This window comes from Sarcophilus harrisii, chromosome 5 (genome assembly GCF_902635505.1).
Source record: "Sarcophilus harrisii chromosome 5, mSarHar1.11, whole genome shotgun sequence".
Lineage (NCBI taxonomy): Eukaryota > Metazoa > Chordata > Mammalia > Dasyuromorphia > Dasyuridae > Sarcophilus > Sarcophilus harrisii.
The window spans coordinates 15,486,239-15,507,406 of NC_045430.1; the positions used below are offsets into that span (position 1 = coordinate 15,486,239).

At 36.6% G+C, this 21,168-nt stretch overlaps 1 protein-coding gene across 14 annotated transcripts in view; it reads left to right on the forward strand.

The window, feature by feature from the left end:
- Nucleotides 1–21,168, forward strand: part of RBFOX2 (RNA binding fox-1 homolog 2) — a 290,000-nt gene that overhangs the window by 55,915 nt on the left and 212,917 nt on the right. For 3 of the 14 annotated variants that reach the window (XM_031938953.1, XM_031938959.1, XM_031938952.1), the window contains exon 1: nt 11,494–11,655. The exons of 1 other annotated variant lie outside the window; for it this stretch is intronic. In XM_031938953.1, coding sequence (XP_031794813.1) covers nt 11,614–11,655 — 42 coding nt within the window. In that variant the 5' untranslated portion in view covers nt 11,494–11,613. Of the gene's footprint in view, nt 1–11,489; nt 11,656–21,168 lie in introns of those variants that run through there. 10 more of the 14 variants (XM_031938957.1, XM_031938964.1, XM_031938967.1 and 7 more) reach the window with 9 other exon arrangements.

A 21,168-nucleotide genomic window follows, 5' to 3' on the forward strand; every position in this document is an offset into this window, starting at 1 on the left:
ATTTCTGAAGGATCACATCACATTTGGTTTAACTCATGATGATGATGAAATAGGATGATATTGGAGGAAAGATTCCCAAGGAAGTAGTTGGTTACTGGTTCTTTTAATTAAATTTCATTTTTTTTCAATCAACAGAAATCCTCCTTCTTTCCTAGTCATCTAGTGCCTCCGGTAGAGAATGAAAGAAAAACAAAATCCTTAATACAAATAAATAGAGTCACACAAGTCATTTCCATATTAGATGTGTCCAGAAGAGGGAAAATATATAGGTATAGACATCACACATGATACACAAACATATACATATACATGTATGTGGACACACACATGCTAATACATGTAATACATGCTGTATAAATGCAAATGCATACATCCCATTCTGCTCCTCTTTTTCTGAAGTAGGTAGCATATTTCATCATCAGTTCTCTAGATATATAGTTGGTTATCATGCTGATCAGAATTTCTTAGTCTTTCAAAAGTTTTGATTTTGCCATAATGTTTTCATCTTACAAGTTATTCTCCTGTGTTTTTCCCCCCTCTTCTCTTTATATCATTTCATTCTTCCAGGATTTCTTTGAAACCATCAATTTCATCATTTCTTAAAATAAAACAAAACCCTCTTATTTTACTTTTTTTTTTTTTTTTTCTGCTCCAAATTCTTTCCCTCCCTCACATCAAGGGAGTAAGAAAACTAAAACCTATTACAGGCATGCATAATCAAGCAAAGCAAATTATGCCTTTGCTGTGTCCCCCAAAGCTATCTGGGCCTCAGTCTGCCCTCTGAGGTTACATCTCTCTCTGGAATGGTCCACAAGTTTCATCATCATGCGTCTTACTGGAATTGTTCTTGGTCCTGGGTTAATCAGAATTCCTAAGTCTTTGGTAGTTGTTAGTTTTTATGTTGTAGAAACTGTCCTCTGAGTTTGCTCATTTCACTTGGTCAAACTTGTCTTCCTAAAGTTCTCTGAACCCTCTCCTTAATTTCTGAACTACCATTGCACATTTAGATGCTCTAACTTAATCATCTTCTTCCCAGTTGAAGGACCCTCCCCCCATTCCTATTCTTTGTTATCTCAAAAAGTTATAAATATTTTTGTTTATTTTTAGCTAGAGTTTATATTGCTTGGGGAACTAATCCCTCCCTTGATCCACCCTCCTTCTAAACCTCCTTTTTCCTCTTTCCCCTATTTCCTTGTTGAATGAAATGAATTTCTGTAGCCTATTTTCTGTCTTCTTTTCTCCTTTGATTCATTCAGAGGAGAGTGAGATTCAAGTGTCAGCTGCTCCCCACTACTCCTTGTTTGTATAGACTCTTTCTGCTCCCTGATTATGTGAGAAAATTCTCCTTCTTCCCCATAGTCCTCTTCCCCTTTCTTAACATTTTTCTCTCTTGAGATCATCAAAATCTTACAGAAACACCTTATTTAATTGGACTCCTGTCCAGTTGGACAGAACCAATAAGGAATGGTTCTGAGGATGATAGGGTTCAGAGGGGGCACATAGATTCTCTTCCCATATTTAAATGTAAGCAGTTTATCCTTGTTAGTCACTTAAAATTGTTTATATGTGGTCACCTTTTTATTTTTCATCCCAGTGATTGAACTTCTTTGTTTCTATGCAACTCAGTGTCTTTTCAGTAGGAATGCTTGGGAGTCTTCTATTTCAATAAAGCCTGCCCCCTGCCCCCTCTCTTCCTCCCATCTACCCTCACTAGATTCCATTTTGCTGGATATATATCCCTAAGCCTATATATATCCTCTGCCTTCTTGAATATCATAGTCCAAGTTCTCTGCTCCTTTGTAGTAGCTGTGGCTCCTCAGTATCTGAATTTTGTTCTTTCTGACTGCTTGTAGGATCATTTATTTGACTTAAACACTGGATTTTAACCATAATTACCCTGGGATTTTTCATTTTGTGCTTTCTTTCAGGAGGTTACCAGTGGATTCTTTCTATTTCCACTTTACTCTTTGGTTCCATGTGATCTGAACAAGTTTCTTCTAAGATTTCTTGATGTGTGATAGCTAGGTGTTTTTCTTTTTTCTTTTCTTGGTCATAGTATTCACATAATCTGGTGACTCTTAATTCTTTTTTTTCTCCTTGTACTATTTTGTAGGTCTTTTTCTTTCTTTTTTTTAAAGCCTTTTGACTTTTTAAAAATATTTATAGTGATCTCTTGGAATCATTGGCTTTGATTTGGTCCATTTGAAGTTTCAGGGGGTTTGTTTCTTAGACAAGGTGTTATACCTTTTGTGCCACCCTTTTAATTTCCTTTCCAATTTTTTCTTCCATACCTCTCATTTCTTACCCATTTTCTTCCAGTGCCCTCATTTTACTATAAAAACATTTTAAACTTAAAATTTCTTGCTTTACCTCTTCAAGGAATTCTAGTTAGATTTGCATCCAAGATTTGCTTTTGGATGTTTGAGTTGATTTCTTCTTTTGGGTTTGAATTTTTAGTATTCCTGTTGCTATTTCTGGTGAGGTTTTTTTTTTTTTTTTTTTTTCCCTCTTTCCCACTTACTTTCTTGACTGTAGGGCTGATGTTACAGCTGGGCTCTGTGTACTTCGGAGGGATCTGAGGGAAGATATGGACTTTACTTCTTTCTTCGGTTATTGAGTATTGTTTTTCCAGGCCCATAAGCCTAGGTTAGAAACCAATAAGCTTTCAATGCTCCCAAAATAATCTCATCCATTGATCTGATTACTGCTCCCCAGATCTCAGCTCTGCAAATTTCTGATCTAGTTTTAGATCTGAGCAATAGTGGACAATATACAGCCCCTATCAATCTTTTGGGAAGTTCTGCTGATTCTGAGTGACAGTACCATAGGCTCCCCTTTTGGTCTGGGAGTTCTGCTCTGGTTATTCATCTGTAGGTTTCAAAACTGGGCTAGAAACTGGAGGTGAGGTCCTGTTCTACTCCTGGGGTTTGAGCTTTGCTGCCACTATTTGCTTCTGCACTTGCCCTTCTCAAATGAACTGCCTAAGGCTTGTTGCTGCTCCTGAAGCTGCCACTCCTGGGAATAGGTCCATCCTGGATCCTAGAAATGGGTAGTATGCAGCCAAGCTGTCACATGGCTCGTGTTTCTGTTGCCAAGCCCCGAATGGGTCAGGGGTATCCTCTTATTCACTTCATTGGGTGCTGACCAGACTCTACCCACAGTGTTCACAAATCTTTCTTGTATGTTGCTCTAGGCCAAACAGGGCTAGATAATGGGACTCTTGTGACCTTTTTTTGATTTCCCTCTCAGGATTCAATCTAGTGCACTTTTTAGATCTGTTAGGAGGGTTTTCGGTGAGGAGATTCTTATTTGTTCTGCTTTTTATTACTCTACTATATTGACTCTGCCTCTTTTAATAATGAATTTTGTCAGGCTGTCTTCCATGTTTGGGACTCTGCTTGTTGAAATCCTTTCTCTTCTTTCAGGAACTTGTTCAGATATGATTTCTTCCATAATATCTTGAAGATCAGTAGATCCAATTTTACCATTTTTCAATTAAGAAAATATATTTAGAGGTGTAAAGTGACCTCCTAAAGGTTATATTGAAGTGGCAGAGCCAACATGCTCTACTTTTGGTTTCTAGATGCTCAGGCAAGTAAGAAGGTAGCTGCCATATGAAAGGAATATGGTGTTTGTATACAGTAGTGGAAATGTTGTCAAGCTGATGAACTGTGATGTTTTGGGCAAGTGGTTTAACCCATTTAGATGCCTATACTTCCCCATGTGTAGAAAAGAAAGCAGCAACTACCTGTTTCCCAGTACATGGGCTCAATCTAGAGTTTGTTTAACTGTGTGCTCATAGTAATTAGGGAGTATTGGTACTTTTAGAGAGGGGTGTGACACAAGTGTGACCTAATAACACAAAAGGAGCTGCTAATACAAAACTGAATGAGATTGGAAGGAAGATCTTCAAAGATGGGATCATATCAGATCTTTGGAAACCAGATCCTCTTGGACATGTAAAATGTGAGAGGCTTAGTGTAGCCAGTGATGATATATACTATACCATTTCTTGCATTTTCTACAAATTGTCAGATCCACCCTAGATGCCTGTATTTTAACTCATGAGGCATTTTGGCTTTGCTAAATGTTCCAGATTATTTAAATTCTGTTTGGAACATGGCTATTTTTATTCTTTTCTGACATCATTTTCCCTTCAAGTTTGTTTTCTCACTTAGACCATTAGTGCCCTGGAGCCGGGATTCTGCTCTGCAAACTGAAAATATACTCTTTTCCCTCGTGTCTTATTTTAATCTACTCCCTTTCCACACAACAAGGCTCTGACCTGCTTGGAGCTTTTCCTACTCGGTTACAATTGATGCCTTGTCCTTCAGAATTATTACTTAGAACAGAGCCATTGGGCTCAATCAGTGTTTATCTCTCAGACATGACCATAGGAAAGCATTCTTCCCACATTGAACCATGGGACTGAATACTGGAATCCTGCCTCTTCTTCAGGCCTCATTCTGGGAGGGCATTCAGTAGGACCAGGTTTTCAGGCCTAGGTGGTTTAAGTTATCTTGTGAGAAAGCAGGATATCAGAGATTTGAATCCTTCTCTATCTAGTTTATCTTCTAGTGAACAATATGTCTCTTTGCTAGTGTGGTGCACAGAACTGAGTGTGGTATTCTTGATGTAGTATTAATAGGACAGAATTTAGTGAAAACATTACTACCTCTCATTTTGGACTCTATACTTCGATAAATATAGTTTGAAAGTCTTTTGGGGCTGTCTTGTTGTGCTGTTGACATCTCCTCTCCCCCTTCCCTTCTATCACTTTCTTACCTTTCATACTGTGAACAGTAGAGATTTGACCCTTCTCAGGATGGTGGCAAATGGGAAAGCTAGAGGGGGAAGAAGCTGCTTGTCCTCTCCAAAATAATAGAGTAGAGTCACCACCCTCAGGTGAGAAATGATCTTGGAAAGACCAGAGGAGGAAAGAAGTAGCAGTTGGTGATGTCTTGCTTAGAGATTGTGAAACAGCTATTTTTGGTCCTTTTTACAGCGATAGAAGGGTCTGTTGTCTTTGGGGGTATGGATCCATAAGAAAGAATCTTCCAAGGTTTAGGAAAATGCACAACCCACCACTTCTCATGATTCACGTGGATACCAGTGACCCTTTCCGAAGGAAACTAGGAGGGATTGATTGTCAATAATTATAAAGTCTTGACTAAGAAACTAAAGACTGACAGTAGACAGAGTGTTTATTTTCTTCCCTACTATCTATTAGTAGTTAATAATAGCTAACATTCATATAGCACATACTATGTGCCAGGCATTATGCTAAGTGATTTACAGATATTATCTCCTTTGCTTCTCACAACAACCTTGGGAGGGAGGTAGATGTTATTATTTCCATTGAAGAAACTGAGGCAAACAGTGACTTGCCTATATCACACAGCTAGTAAAGGTGTGAGGCTGCATTTGAACTCAGGTCTTTCTGACTACAGACCTAATGCTTTATCCCTTATGTCACCTACCTGGACCAGCTCCCATTAAGAAATTAAGAAATATGAATATGGGCAAAGAAGAGGAGTGTAATGATGTGGTGTCTAAGAATAGGATTTCTGGGATATAACTTATAATGTAAAGGTATTAGATTTGTCACTAGAAAAGGAGTAGACCTAATAAAGGTGAGGTGGAGTATAGTTTTTCAGGTTTCTTGCAAATTTAATCAAAAGGGTTTTTAAAAAAATCTAGGGTTAGGCATAAGACTATCCATCTATCTCCAAGTTGGATGTCATAGAGAAGATCCATAAGGAATAATCGCAGCTGAGACAGCCAGAAGTTGGCAGAAGACAAAGTCTAAGAAAAGAGCTACTGGGAAAACTCAAATTGTTAGATTTTGGACACAAATTCCCAGAGTTTAAGAAACAAAGGAAATCGGAGATTATATTATAAATAGATCAATTTTGATCCCGTAGGTGTCACTTAGACTTGGGTAGGGTAAAACCCATGACTGGGTGAGTATGCCTTTGTCAAGACAAAAAGGATAAGTAAAAGGAAGTAGGATAACATTGAATATCAATAAAGTATAGTTGATAGAAAATTCAGGAACCCAGGGGGGAGGCAAAATGAGGAAGAGACAGAGAGGGTGATTTTGTCTTTGTAGTATACAAGAGACCATCTGGACAGAAAGACCAAATAGATGAAGAGTTTGGGGAAAAGATCAAAAGCCTGGCACAGAGGGATGATTGAATAATGATGGAGGACTAGACTTGTTCAGACATCTGCTAGAGTTCTAAAAAGCAGAGTAGTAACTAATAACTTAGGATTTCAGTCTGCAAAAGTTAGAGGAACCAATAAGGAGAAATTTTATCTTTATTTGTTTGTTTTGTTTATTCATTCATTTATTTTTTTTGATTATTCATGCACATTAATTTTAAAAAACCACATTTCCTTATGAATCATGTTGGAAGAGAAAAATCAGAACAAAAGGGAAAAATCATGACAAAAAGAAAAAAAAAGAAGAAAAAGGAAAAAAAGTGACTATAATATGTGTTGATTAACATTCATTCTCCATAGTTCCCTCTCTGGATGCAGATGATGTTTTCCATCCAAAGTTTATTGGAATTGCCTTGGATCAATGAACTACTGAGAAGAACTAAGTCTTTCATAATTGATCATCACACAATCTTGCTTGTTAGTGTTTATATAATGTATTCCTAGTTTTGTTTGTTTTGCTCAACATCAGTTTGTGTAAATCTTTCCAAGCCTTTCTAAAATCAGCTTATTCATTATTTTTGATAGAACAATAATATTTCATTACTTTCATATAACACAACTTATTCAGCCATTTTTCAGTTGATGGGCATCTACTCTTTTTCCAGTTCTGTACTACTATAAAAAGAGCTGCTACAAACTTTTTTGCATATGTATGTCATTTCCCTTTTATGATTTCCTTGGGATAGACCCAGTAGAGACACTGCTGGATCAAAGGGTATGCACAGTTGTATAGCCCATTGGGTGTAGTTCCAAACTGCTCTCCAGAGTGTTTGGATCATTTTCCTACTCTGCATTATTACTATGCATTAGTGTCTCAGTTTTCCCACATCCCCACCAACATTTATTATTATTTTTTTCTGTCATCTTAGCCAATCAGAGAGGTGTGAGGTGGTACCTCAGAGTTGTTTTAATCTGCATTTTTCTAATCAATAGTGATTTAGAGCATTTTCTCATGATTTTAGATGGCTTTAATTTCTTCATAACCTTTGATCATGTATCAATTGGGAAATGACTTTTATTCTTATAAATTTGACATAGTTCTTTGTGTATTTTAGAAATGAAGCCTTTTCAGAAATATTGGTTGTATTTCCCAGCGAAAGAACTCTGGGAGATGACTATGAACCACTATATAGAATTCCCAATCCCTATATTTTTGTCTGCCTGCATTTTTTTATTTCCTTCACAAGCTAATTGTACACTATTTCAAAGTCTGACTCTTTTTGTACAGCAAAATAACTGTTTGGACATATGTACATATGTTTTATTTAATTTATACTTTAACATATTTAACATGTATTGGTCAACCTGCCATCTGGGGGAGGGGGTGGGGGGAAGGAGGGGAAAAGTTGGAACAAAAGGTTTTGCAATTGTCAATGCTGAAAAATTACCCATGCATATATCTTGTAAATAAAAAGCTATAATTAAAAAAAAAAAAAAGACTATCATACATGGGGGAAAAAATAGAAATACTGATTGTAAATTTTTTTCCTCAGCTTTGTGCTTCCCTTTTCATCTTGAAATTTAATCTCATTCTCACCAACAAGGTTGATAGAGTGGAAATGATGGTAACTTTGGGGGCAAGGGGGGTCACTCCATTCTGAAGCTGATCATAGAGGAAAGGAAATCTAGGGTCTAACATATACCCTAGATTTTTGGAAAGCAGATTTCAATGAATTTAGAAGGAACATAGGTAGAATTTCTATGAATTAAAATGCTTCTAAATCAAAGTGCAACAGGATTGAAGAGATAGGAATTGCTCAAGAAGGAATTTCTGAAGATACACAGGGAAATAATTTTGGTGAGGTGGAAAAAATGGGATTTATTTGAAGAGACCAACGTGAATGTCCAGTAAATTTGCCATCCAACTTTGAATTAAAGAAAGAAAAAGGCATACAGAAGGTAGAATCAAGGTAACAGAGGTAAAAAACTGAATAAAATTTTGTAAAAATAGTTTCAGCTATGCTAAAATTCAGAATAAGCTGAAACTAGTAATGAAAGGTAAGGACAAAAAAATGAATTTATATTTGTAGAGAAAATGATTAGGAAAGAGCTAAGACCTTCTCATGGAGTAGATGGCGTGATGGTAACTGACAATCAAAGAAAGGAGAATGACTTTTCTGGAAATGATAAGATAAAAATGACTGGCAGGTATTTGTTATGTAAGATAAGATGCGGAGAAGAGAGTACCCTTGCAGATCTTTATGAATTCAAGTCTCCTCGATTGGATGAAGTACAGTCTCATATCCTAAAAGAATCGGCAGGTGTAATTATCAACCTATTGTCAATGATATTTGAAGTATTCTGAAAGAATGAGAGGGGTGCCACAGGAATGGAGAATGGCAAATGTCCCAATTTTCAAAAAAAGGAAAGAGAACAGAATCTATGTATTCCTGGCCAGTGAGCTTGACTTTGATTCTCTGGAAAGATTCTAGAAGACTTTAACTCATTAACCAACTAACTGAGGTCATTGACGATTATCTAGATGGGAAATTGGGCATTCTAAGGCCAGGTCATGTTAACTTGATTTCATTTTTTGGCAGGATAACTAGACAAATTGAGAGGAATCATATGAATGGATATCCTTTGCCTAAGTTTTAGCCCCATTTTTTTTTTTTTTTTTTTTTTTTTTTTTTTTTTAAGTAAAGCATATACATCATACTATTCTTGTGGAGAAGCAGACAGAGATTAGATGGTTTCGGAACTGGTTAGATGGTTACGCTCAGAGTTATTGGTGCAGCGTCAGTGTAGCAGAAGTCTCCAGTGGAGTGTTCCAGAATCTGTGCTATTTTACATTTTAATGAATGATTTAGGTAAAGATATAGACAATATGCTCGTACCATTTGTAAATGATACAAAGTTGGTAGAGACAGTTAAACAAGAATTGCCAAAGGATTCAAAAGGATTTGGACTGGTTAAAGCATTAGAGCAATTCTAATTCAAGAGGAATAAATGTAAAATCATCAGTAGTAAGTAATGAAATTAAATTCAGTAGGAATATATGTAAAATCTTGCACTTACGGGAAACATGGCTGGATAGTACTTATTCTGAAAAAAGATCTTTGGATTTTAGTGGATTGTAAATTCAGTATAAGTCACAGTGTGATATGGCAGTCAAAAAAGCTAAAGAGATTTTGAACTGTATTAAAGGATACCTAGATGGTGTATAGAAATAAGGTAGTGATAGCCACACTTTTATGATTTTGCTATCAGCAGACTCATTTGGATTATTGTGTTCAGTTTGGGGTACCATGGTTTAAGAAGGACATTGATATGTGATAATATTGTTGAAGCATAAAAGGAAAAATTTGATTATTTTAAATTAAGAGTTTCTTTCATAAAACCAATGTGGCCAAGAATAGAAGGGAAACAAAACTGGGGGAAAAGTCTTTCATAGACCATCTCTCAGATAGGATATGATTATGTTGGAATACTATTGTTGATAGAAGAAAAGGTGAGTGGTTGATTTAGAAAAACATGGAATGACGTGAACTTTATTGGAAGGAAAATGCTACCACTAGAGAAAGAAATGACAAATTAGAAGTATGCATATATGCGCTTACAAATACACACAGAGGTACAAATAAACAAATAAATACCCATGCTTAATTGTCGCTTTCTACAAGGCCAGGAATGGGAAGGAGGGAAAAAAAATAAAGTAAAAAGTGCACAGCAGAGAACAAAAGAAAATCATCTAGAAGGAAACACAAAAAGCTGACTTTTGAAAGCAATGTGTAGTGTTTATTTCATAGGTTATCTTGAAATGCAAATTTATTGTTTTATATTGAATGCTATCTTAAGTTCTGCTATATACATGGAAATGTTCTTTATTTTTCTTATTTTGTTTAAATTTCAAGTGAATAAAAAAATTACACATGCACCTTCCTTCCCGTCTCCCTCCCCGCCAATTGATAAAATAGAGTATGATGACCAGGATGGTAAAGGCCTGATTGAAACTATGTGCTGAAGATTATTTGAAGGAATCCTGTATTGTCTGAAGAAGAGAAGATTCAGGGGACATCTTATGGGGGAGGGGGTAGAGCTGTTTGTTTTGGTCTTTGAGGGTAGAATCAGGATCAGCAGTTTGAAATTGTAAAGAAGCCAGTATGGATTTGTCAGGAAAAGCTTTCTGAGACTAGAATGGGAGCTGTCCAGGAGTGAAATGAGCTGCCTTGGGAGGTAGTGGGCTCCCTCTCCTTGAAGCTCTTGATAGTAGGGATTCCTTTTATGCCTTGCTCTAGGTGGCTAGATGTTCTTTTCAACTCTTACATTTTGGTATTCTAGCCTGTAGAAGTCATGTTTCTGCTGGGAGATTGTTGTTATTAAGATTGAAGATACCAGGGCAGTTAGGTGGTGCAATGAATAGTAGGTGGGACTTGTTGCAGATATTTATGTAGCTGTGTGATCCTGGACAGATCACTAAACTGTGCCTCTGTTTCTTCATCTGTAAAATAGAGATAAAAATAGCACCTTCCTCATAGGGATCTTAGGAGGCTTAATTGAGATCTATTATATAAATGCTAACTAGTCTTTTTTTTTTTTTTTTAAGTAAGTAGCATTTTATTTTTCCAGTATATGCAAAGATAGTTTTATTTTCTTAAAGAAAAATTTCATTAATGACAATTAACTATCCCTATATTTATGTTAGAACCTCTTTATGAATCTCCGAGCTTACTCTATTAGTTTGTCTTGAAGTCCTTAAAATATCCCTGTAAAGGAGATTCTTTCTAGATAATTGCTCAAGGTCACCCACAGTGAGCAAGGTGGAAATAAAACACAGATCTTATGGCCCAACTTAGTTCTTTTGGATGCTGTGCTACTTGTTCTCCTTGTGAAGGTGAAAGTGTTCTCCAGTGAATAGCAGAGAGGATATGATTCACTGAATCATTAGAAGGGCTCTCCCTTTGGGCCTGGCTTGGAGAAGAGCAAGCAGACGTTCCCTGTGTTTTCCAGACAACCCAGTCATTTGCTTATTCACCTTTGACAGGGAAGAGATAAGCGAGTTTTCTGCAGACTGACCTATGTGGGACAGACAGTTCAGTTGCTTTAAAGCTCAGTGGATGTTTCAGTTTTTTGGAATGAGTGACAGGCAGATGGAATGAGATGAAATAGCTAGTTTTGGGTGGGGGTGAGTGGAGAGTGCCCTGTGGGAAGGAGGACATTTCGCTGCATTTCCTTAGTCATAGGACTCTGAATCTGAAGTGCCTAAATTTAGCTTGAGTTCCTGTTGAAAGCATCATTTTTTTTCTAAGGAGAACGGAAAACCTTTTTGTGTATCCTGCTCCATGAGGCCAATAGGGAAGCAGGAGGAGGTGAGGTTGCTATGGAGATGGGAGCTGTGTGCAAGGGGAGAGCAGCAGGGTTTAGAATTCCAGGAAGGAAGAGGGAGTGATGTCATCAGATTCCATGGACCAGCCCAGGAACCCCTGTGAGGTTGGTGGGGAGTTGGGTGTGCGTGGGGGGTGGTGGTGGTGGTGCAGGACGGGGGGACCAGGGGAATTCAGGTTTAGGAATTTTAGTTGGAGCAAAAAAGGTCGTTTGCATAGCATTGTGCTCATCTGCAGTACTGCCTGTGTTTTTGTTTTTGTTTTTTTCCCACCTAAAAATACTCTGCTTTCTTGCTTAATAACGATGTAAATTTAGATATAAGGTATCTCTCTGGCTCTCTGTTTCTTTTATATGGGTATGTGTGCATATATTTTGGTTATAGCTGCCTTTGTAGAACAACTGTTATGATGCTCTACTGAGGTGCTTTGTAAATCCCTTTTTATGATGATGCTATCTTTACATATGGTATGCGTGGAAATAAAACAAACTTATTATGAAAACATCCAGGTACCACCATACCACTAATTTAGAAATCAAAACAGTTTTCCTTCCTGCAGAAATTTAACCGTTAATCTTGCATCACTGTGTATGTGTGTGTGTGTTTGGGGGGGGGAGTAGGGGGGAGGGGAGAAGAGAGAAAGAAGAGAGAAAGGGAGAGAGAAAGAAAGAGAAAATTAAGGGTGGAGGGCTTATCTGCTCTTGTAAATATATGGGATAACTAAAATAATGAAATGGATTTTGTAGTATATCAGAATATATGCAGCCATAGGAATACCGACTTTGCAGGGGCTTGAGTGACTATACTACTAATCAATTGATACTGCCATTACTGATCAAAACATTGGAATTGCCTTCAATACTGGTCCATGAGCCAGATAAGAAAACCAATCTTATTACTTTACAGTCATATCTTTCAGTTTTGGCCACCTCGATTCACCCATCAGACTCACTGAATTTGGCAGTTTACTCAAAATCAAATCTACTAGTTTGCTACCTTTTAAATATTAGAAAAAATAGACTACTGCCTCTGAAGGCATTTCATTCCAAAGAGGAATTCCACATCTGTTTTGAGCAAAGGCTATGTGAATGAACGGAATATTCCAAGAAGATTGCTTTGATGGCAACAGCACTCCTTTGGATATCTTAATCCTGGTACTTTTAAACAAAGTAACATCATCTTAAGGTAACTCCCTACATTTATAAAAGAGAATGTTCATTTCTGTCATGTGAAGAATTATTGTCTTGAAGGACACAGAATTCTTATAGGTTTCTAGATAAGGCTTAAGCTCAGTCTTTGTCTGTAGACTGTCCCTTAGCCTCTCACCTAACTTGGTTGGCTAGCAGGGCTCTTAGCAAACTGTTTCTTTCTATATATCTTCTTGGAGAATTTTTTTTGCTTGAAAGATGGTAGTAGTTAGGAAACACTGAAATACTGGTTAGAGAGGGTTAATGAGCTAATGCAGAAATCTAGGCAGAAGTAATGACCTCTTGTTGGTATTTTACCTCTGCAAATTTTAGAGTTAACTTCCACAAAATAATAATTCAGATACATTTTGGTGTAGTTAAAAGAGATAAATTAAAAAAAAAAACCTACTATTAAAATCTTTATAACTTTAAAAATCATGACTTCACCTGAAGGTCTTACTTCTGCCTTGAACAATAAGAGGTCCTAGATTCACAAATGTACTTATTCTGAATGTTCTTTGCAGGTACCTTCCACTTTTCTTTTCATTCTTGTGTATGTTCATCCATCCATAGACTCTCCCCAGAAGAGCCATCGAATATGTTAGAAACTTTCATTTAGTCCTTTTTTACCCCCATCTTCTGGGTACCAGGGAACTTCTCAATCTGTATATTGGCTTACCTCATTCATGAAAGATTCACTTTTTCTTATCAGACATCTTCTTGTCAATAGTCATTATGCCCTTCTTGCATGTACAGGTCATCCTTGGAAATAGATTTCAGTCTACTTGTGCCAACCATATATCCCTTTGAATCTCCTTTATCTCTCTTTTTGGACATTGTGATGTTTCAAGATTTGGAATCCTATACAGTTGTTTCTGGTAGGACATTTATGTTGAAATGGCGGGCCTTTGTACCAGGTTGCAGCTTGGAATCACTGAAAGTACTGTGCAGTTTCTCAGATGCAATTTAGCTCTTTCTTTCTATTATTCCTCTGTTTTGGACTCAACACGCTGTCTATCTGCAGTAACCTTCCCAAGTATTTGGGAAAGCACTGATTTGTTAATTATTGGACGATTATTGTGAAATGTTTTATGATTTCCACCTCTTTCTTCTATCCAAGGAATTGAATACCAGAGTAGGGGGATGGAGTGGGAAAAGTATCATTGATTTCTTCTTGAATAAGGAATGGCGCAGTAGTAGAGTTTGAGGCTGAATCTAGGAATTCTGATGCCTTTTCTTTGTTGGTTAGATCAGCTTCTCACGGAAGACTGGGAACATTTAGACAAGCTTCTGTTGCACTAGAATTGAACAGCAGACGCAGGAAATTGATGAGCTATATACAGATTGAGACAAGAACAGTGTCAGGCTAGAGAAACAGGAGTCCTTACGCAGTTGAAAAAGTGGACTTTTGCATCCATAAGCAAGTTTGATATATATTTTTTAAAAGGGCGGGGGGAATGGTCTGATGCAAGAATATACATGCATTTATCTCCAAGATATAATTCACTGGGTTATTGGGAAAGATTTATAGGAGAACATGGACAAGAGTTCCAGAAAATAAAGAAAAAAGGCAGGGATGGAGCCCTATCCACCATTGGAAGCAGTAGCCACATTAATAAGGTCAGAGAGTTATCTAAATGACAAAGTTTTGAATGATCAAAAATAGAGATATTTTAATGCTTCAGATGACTTTGATTTTGTGAGTGTGTTTTCTTCACTGGCATTGATGCTAATGCTCTATAATGTGGGACAGAGTCTTTGAGAACTGCTGTGACTGAAAAATTTACCATCATCTCCATGAGAACCACCTAATGTTGACAGTCCCTGCTCTCAGGAGTGGTTGGCATCTGGACCCATGACATTGGAACACAAACTCTATGAGGTCCTTCCAGGGCTCACAGTATGAGCATAGTTACCACTTCTGTGTCTTGGGGCACTCAGGATCTTCTTTTATACCATTGTAAGGGTTCTGAGCAGGACTTTTGTGAAGGATCTGAAGGTAGCCATCTGAAGCGTTAACCATTTATATACATGTATCTGCTAGTTATTTTTGTATTTTTAAAAAAACTTAAAACATTTTAATCTAGATTGGTTGACCCAGTTTATTGACTGGATTAATAGCTTCCACTTAGCCATTCAGTGAAACTGCTCATATTCATCAGTGGTGGGGAGATGATTTGATCTTGTCCCTATAGATAGTTGTGCTGTCATTGGAATTGTTTTCTTAACTGCTAGCTTTTCTCAGCACTTGAACAAAAGTGATATTGAGCTTGGAAAAATGATTAATTCTGCTAGTGTTTAACTTTTTTTTCTTCCTGTTTTAGTCCTTTTGATCTACTAAGTGTCATATCGAGAACTACAGTCTTCAGTGAAGTGAACCAGTCATTTATTTGTTTGAGTCTCAAAAATAGAGATATTAGCTGATGGCTACCAGCTGGTTCCCAGTTTCCCTTGATCCTACAGTTATGTTGGTTTTTCCATTCTGTGACAAATAAATATGATCTATTTACCTGTACCATAGGGATCATCAATTCAGAACAGAAATGAATCTTTGAGATCATCTACTCCAGCCCTGTAGTTAGTGGTAGAAAATATTTATGTGCCCCAGAAGCATTATGCAAACCTTATAATCTCTTTAAACCACTGTGGTTTATGGCTGACACATTTGGTGTTCCAAAGTGAATTAAATTTTCCTGTTGTTTATTGAGTACCTGTGATTTAGTCAGCAACATCTTTGAAAAAAATGGAGATATTAAAGAAGCTTAGTCTGTTTTTAGGAAGCTTACAAGTCTAGTGGGGAGTTAAGATACACACAAAATATACTTCATCTTTAGCATTTATTACTTAATAAGTAGAAGTTAAAGAAGTTGAAAAAAGGGAGGGATCAATATGGACTAGAATTGCATAGAAACTTTTATGAAGGAAGGCAGCCTTGAACTGGACTTCTATGATTAAGCAAGAATTGTGGGAGTGGATGGAGAGCTGTAGAAGCTCAAGCAAAGATGGAACTGCAGGAAGAAGACTGTAATTTGTGGGTATTAAAACAGACCAGATTGGAACTGGAAGATTTTGGGCCGGAATAGTGGGAGAGGTTAGATAGATGAGAACAGTCGCGTTGTAGTTGGGAGCTGGCTACTGAAATCCAAGAGCTGGGTTTGTTTCTATAGGCTATGGGAAGGCACTGATGGAGGGCCGTGATGATGGATGTAGAGCTGAAGAAATTTGGCAGTTGGATGCCAGGATTGAGTAGAGGGGGAGATTTAGGCAGGATTGCTCCATAGGAGAAGGATTAAATGTGCTTTGTTTGATTCTGGATGGCAGACAAGGAGTAACAGAGTGGAGATTTCAGGCCCATAGATACAATCAAGGTATTACAAAGCTCCCCCATTAGAATGTGAGCTTCCTGAGGGAGAGGGCTGGGTTATTGCCTTTCTCCAAGCACTGTGATAAGTGCTGAGTCATAAAACACAATAAATACTTGTTGCCTGAGTGGCAATCTTTGTGGCAAACAGAACAAATGGGTACAATGTGTACTTCGTTCTGTGTGCGCATGGATTTGATATTTTCCTTCAGGTCTTTACATTTTGACTCTGATTTCTATGTAGATTTGAGGGTATGAGTATTTGTTATGCTAACATTTGTTAAAGATGTTAGTTATTAGATTTTGATGAGTAAATAAATCATTTATTTACTAGGTGTCAGGAATTGTTTTTAAGGTCTGGGAATCCAAACACCAGGACTTGCATTCTACTAGGGAAGATAATACTGTACATAAAAGGGAGTTGTGTGTTTTGAGAACATAGGATCCCAGCCTAGTGGTTTAGGATAGGAAAATCTTGAAAAAACAAGGGCATGGATGGCCTTGGCAGGAACTCACGGATTAGAGGAAAAGCATCTCAGAAGGCTGTTGGGATGAAGGTAGAGCTTTTTTGGGGGGCAAAAGTTTTATCTGTAATGATGCTCCATTTTTAGTATTGGAGAATTTTGGTAGTCCCACATAATCTCAGTCATGATAATGATAACATTACATCCAATTCAGCAATTCTCTTATTGGTGTAAATTTAGGGTGTAGACTTTTGGTGACTGAGAAATTCAGGAGGACATGCTGATAATACATGGAAATGCATCTTTTGATTTTGTTGAAGCCTTTATATAATTAGATTTTGGACTGTAATATACTTAAAGTATGCTATTAAAATTTATCTAGTTTGATGTCAGCTTTAAGGGAATGAAATTCAGGTGGAAGAAAATGTGTCTAGCTAAGGTGAGCAGTACTTAGTGTAACTCATAAATGAAGATCAAAAGAATGGAAGAGAAGATATTTTAAGAAAGGAGAGTGCTAAAAGAATTACAAGTTAGTAAGGATGATATGGGAGATCTTCAAAATGTTTATAATCAAAGGAGCTATTCCATTCCATGTATTGATTTACTCTCTAGAATATATTTGTTTCTGGGAAGCTGAGACCTAGGAATGAAATGGAATTAAAGGAAATTCCTAATGGAACTCCATATTTTTAAACTTAGATTCTCTTAATTATAAACTTAACAGTATTCAGTAATACCATCTGCTTGTGTCTCTTTGTGAACTTTATCTTTTTTTTTTCTCCTTTGAGACAGTTAGGGTTAAGTGACTTGCTCAGGGTCACACAACTAGGAAGTGTTAAGTGTCTGAGAACAGATCTGAACTCAGGTCCTCCTGACTTTAGGGGTTGTTTTCTAGCCACTGTGCTACCTAGTTGCTCCTAACTTTTTCTTTTTTAATGTTTAATTGATGTCCCTTTCTTTCTATATTTCTGTCACTGTGAGTAAACTTACTCTTTGCATGCTCTTGGAAGAGGAAGACATCACCATAAAAAATCACTATACTCAGGCAGACTAATCACTATAGTGGCCAGATCTGAAAATGTTATGTTTCCTTCTGAATGAAAATCTGTCATCTCTCTGCTAAGAGAGCTTTCTCTTGAAGTTGTCATTGCTCATCCCCACTAGTCAAGAGTTCTGTACTCCCTCAGAGTTAATTCTCTTATTTCTTTTTGTGATTATTGTAAAACTTATTTACATATGTTCATTTGACCTCACATGAACTTAGACAAATCATCCCAGATTTTTCTGAATCGGTTATATTTGTTAATTCTTATGATGAGATAATATTCCAATATTATATCCACATACCACTTTTTGGTCATCCATTTCCCTCAGTTGAGCTTGTTCCTTTGTATCCACGTGTTTGGTACAATAGAAAATCATGCTGTAATAAATATTTTTGTACACATGAGTTCATTCCCTTAGTATTTGCTAACTTTGGGTTTTGTGCTTAGTTGTGATATTAGTGGGTCAAAGGTTATGCACAGTTTAGTGAGGTTTGGGATACGATTTCAGATTGTTTTCTAGAAAGGTTGTCCCAATTCAGAGAAAAATGACTTACATTGTTGTTGTTTATGATTTTTATTTATTTATTTCCATTTATTAAAGCTTTTTATTTTTCAAAACATATGCATGGACAATTCTTCAACATTAGCCCTTGCAAAATCTTTCAATTTCCCTCTCCTTTCCCCATCCCCTCCCCTAGATGGCAAGTAGTCCAATATATGTTAAACATTGTAGAAATATATGTTTAAAAAAAAATATATATATATATATATATACACACACACATATTTATATACAATTATCGTGCCTCACAAGAAAAATCACATCAAACCAGAAAAAAAAGAGAAGCAAAAAAAAATGCAAGCAAACAACAAAAAGAGTAAAAATGCTATGTTGTGAACCACATTCAGTTCTCACGGTCCTCTGGGTGTAGATGGCTCTCTTCATTGCTGAACAATTGGAACTGGTTTGAATCATCTCATTGTTGAAGAGAGCCACGTCCATTAGAATTGATCATCGTATAATCTTCCTTGCTGTGTACAATGATCTCCTGGTTGTGCTCATTTCACTTAGCATCAGTTCATGTGAGCATAGTTCCAAATTGCTCTCGAGAATGGTTGGCTCCATTCACAGGTCCACCAACAATGTATTAGGGTCCCAGTTTTCCCACATCCCCTCCAACATTCATCATTATCTTTTCCTGTCATCTTAGCCAATCTGAGAGGTGTGTAGTGGTATCTCAGAGTTGTCTTAATTTGAATTTCTCTGATCAATGGTGATTTAGAGCACCTTTTCATATTACTAGAAATAATTTCAATTTCTTCATCTGAAAATTGTCTGTTCATATCCTTTGACCATTTATCAACTGGAGAATGACTTGAATTCTTATAAATTAGATTCAATTCTCTTTATATTTTAGAAATGAAGCCTTTATCAGAACCTTTGAATGTAATTTTTTTTTTCCAGTTTATTGTTTCCCTTCTAATCTTATCTGCATTAGTTTTGTTGGTACAAAACTTTTTAACTTATATAAACAAAATTATCTATTTTGTGATCAACAATGATCTCTAGTTCTTCTTTGGTCACAGATTCCTTCCTCTTCCACAGATCTGAGAGGTAAACTATCCTATGTTCTCCTAATTTGTTTATGATATCATTTTTTATGAAGATGACTGACTTTGAAAGGAGGATTAATCATTTGGTTCTTTCAGTCTGTGATAGGATTTAACTTTGTGCCACATCCTTGAGTCTGTGACATGGGTAGGTTAAAGAGACAGTTCCCAGCATGCTCTAATTGAGACTCTAATGCCCTTCTCATGCCAGCCACAGGAACTCTTCTCTGCGCACCAGTGTTGGGGACACCAGAGATTCCTTTTCTCTCATTGATCCCCTTTATGTTGCTGCTGGAATCTTCTCTTTTATATATAGTTTAGGAAAAATTATGGGAGATGTATGGTGGGAAGTATTTGTTCTGAGTTGCTCTTGACACATTTTTTTTTCTGTTGGCTTAAGCTAGATCATAATAGTTTTTAATACAAGAACAATGGAATAAATAGGTCTTAGGTTCTATAGTAATATTTGTTTGAATTTTGTTATACTATGAGTTAAATAGGCTTTTTATAGGAGCCAAGCCATTATTTGACTTTGTTTCTATATGAAAACATAGTCCAAGATACAAGCAACCAGTTTTTTTATCTTACAATCCATTTATAAATGAAGTTTTTACTGTAGAAGCATAGACTTGTGAATTGTAGACTGGGAAGGAACAGCCAGCCTCCTATCCAAAGCTAGAATCTACCCTACAATAATGTTTGCTCACTTCAGTGAGGCTTTATTATCTGTTTATCCCTGAAAAATCCTTGTGTTTTATAAAGCTAGTTAAGTTAGATTTTGGCAGGTGAAGATCTCCTTATTTTAGAGTATTCAAAATATTGAAAGGATATGGTTATTAAAAAGATGTCTTGGAAAAAGTTTTAAGGTGCCAGCTTCTGTGATTTCCTATTGAAAAGCAGGAGATTTTAGCTTCTAGATTAGGAAGGGGCAGACCTAGAAGACCCCAGCAGTCTTCATTGGGAATAGAGTTGGGGCACATTTAAAAAAAAATTCAAATTATTAAAAAAATTTTCAAATATAAAGTTTTAATATTCATTCTCTCTCTCTCTCTCTCTCTCTCTCTCTCTCTCTCTCTTTCTCTCTCTCTCTCTCTTTCTCTCTCTTTCTCTCTCTCTTCCCCCCCACCCCCCAATTTAAACAAATTAAGATTTTAAAAATCCCACAGTGTGAATTTCAGCAAGTGATAGTGTTGGTAGCACAAGCATTCCTTTTCTTTGTCTTTGTCTTCTCAAAAGAAAAGTGGCTTCTTCAACATTGTATAGCTATATGATTTGGCAAAACAGATTCCCATATTTTTCACACCAGAATTTATTTGTCTCCTGCATTTTAATTTCATCACCTCTGTTTAGAGGTGACTGGGCTGATTCTCAATCTTTAGCTTTATTTTTTATTTTTTGGACTTGTGGTTTAAAAATTGCTTTGATTGGAGTTCTGAAGTCTTTCAAAGTTTTTTTTCCCTATTATTTCATTATAGAAGTTGTTCTCTTAATTCTACTCTCTCCTTTCTACATCAGTTTTCCCTTTTCATTTTACTCCAAATTTGTCCATTTTATCATTTATTATGGTGGAAAAATATGCCATTCTATTCATATGCCACAGTTTGTTTAGCCATTCACCAGTTGAAAGATAGTTGAGTTAGATTCCAGCTTTTGGCTATCATAGAAAGAGCTACTATAAATATTTTTTTACACACAAACCTTTTTCTTCTTTTTTAATTTTTTTTTTTTGGGAGGGGAAGGGTTTTGAACTTGTAGTGGCATAATAGGTCAAAGAACAGTTTGGTGACTTTCTAAGCATCCTTCCCATTATTCTCCAGAATGGCAGATCCAGTTCACAGCATCATCATCACTATGCTCTTATGCCAGTTTTCCCCTACAGTTCCTTTAACCTTTTAATTTTCTCATATGATAAGTATGAGGTAAAACCCCCAAAGTTGCTTAAATTTGTATT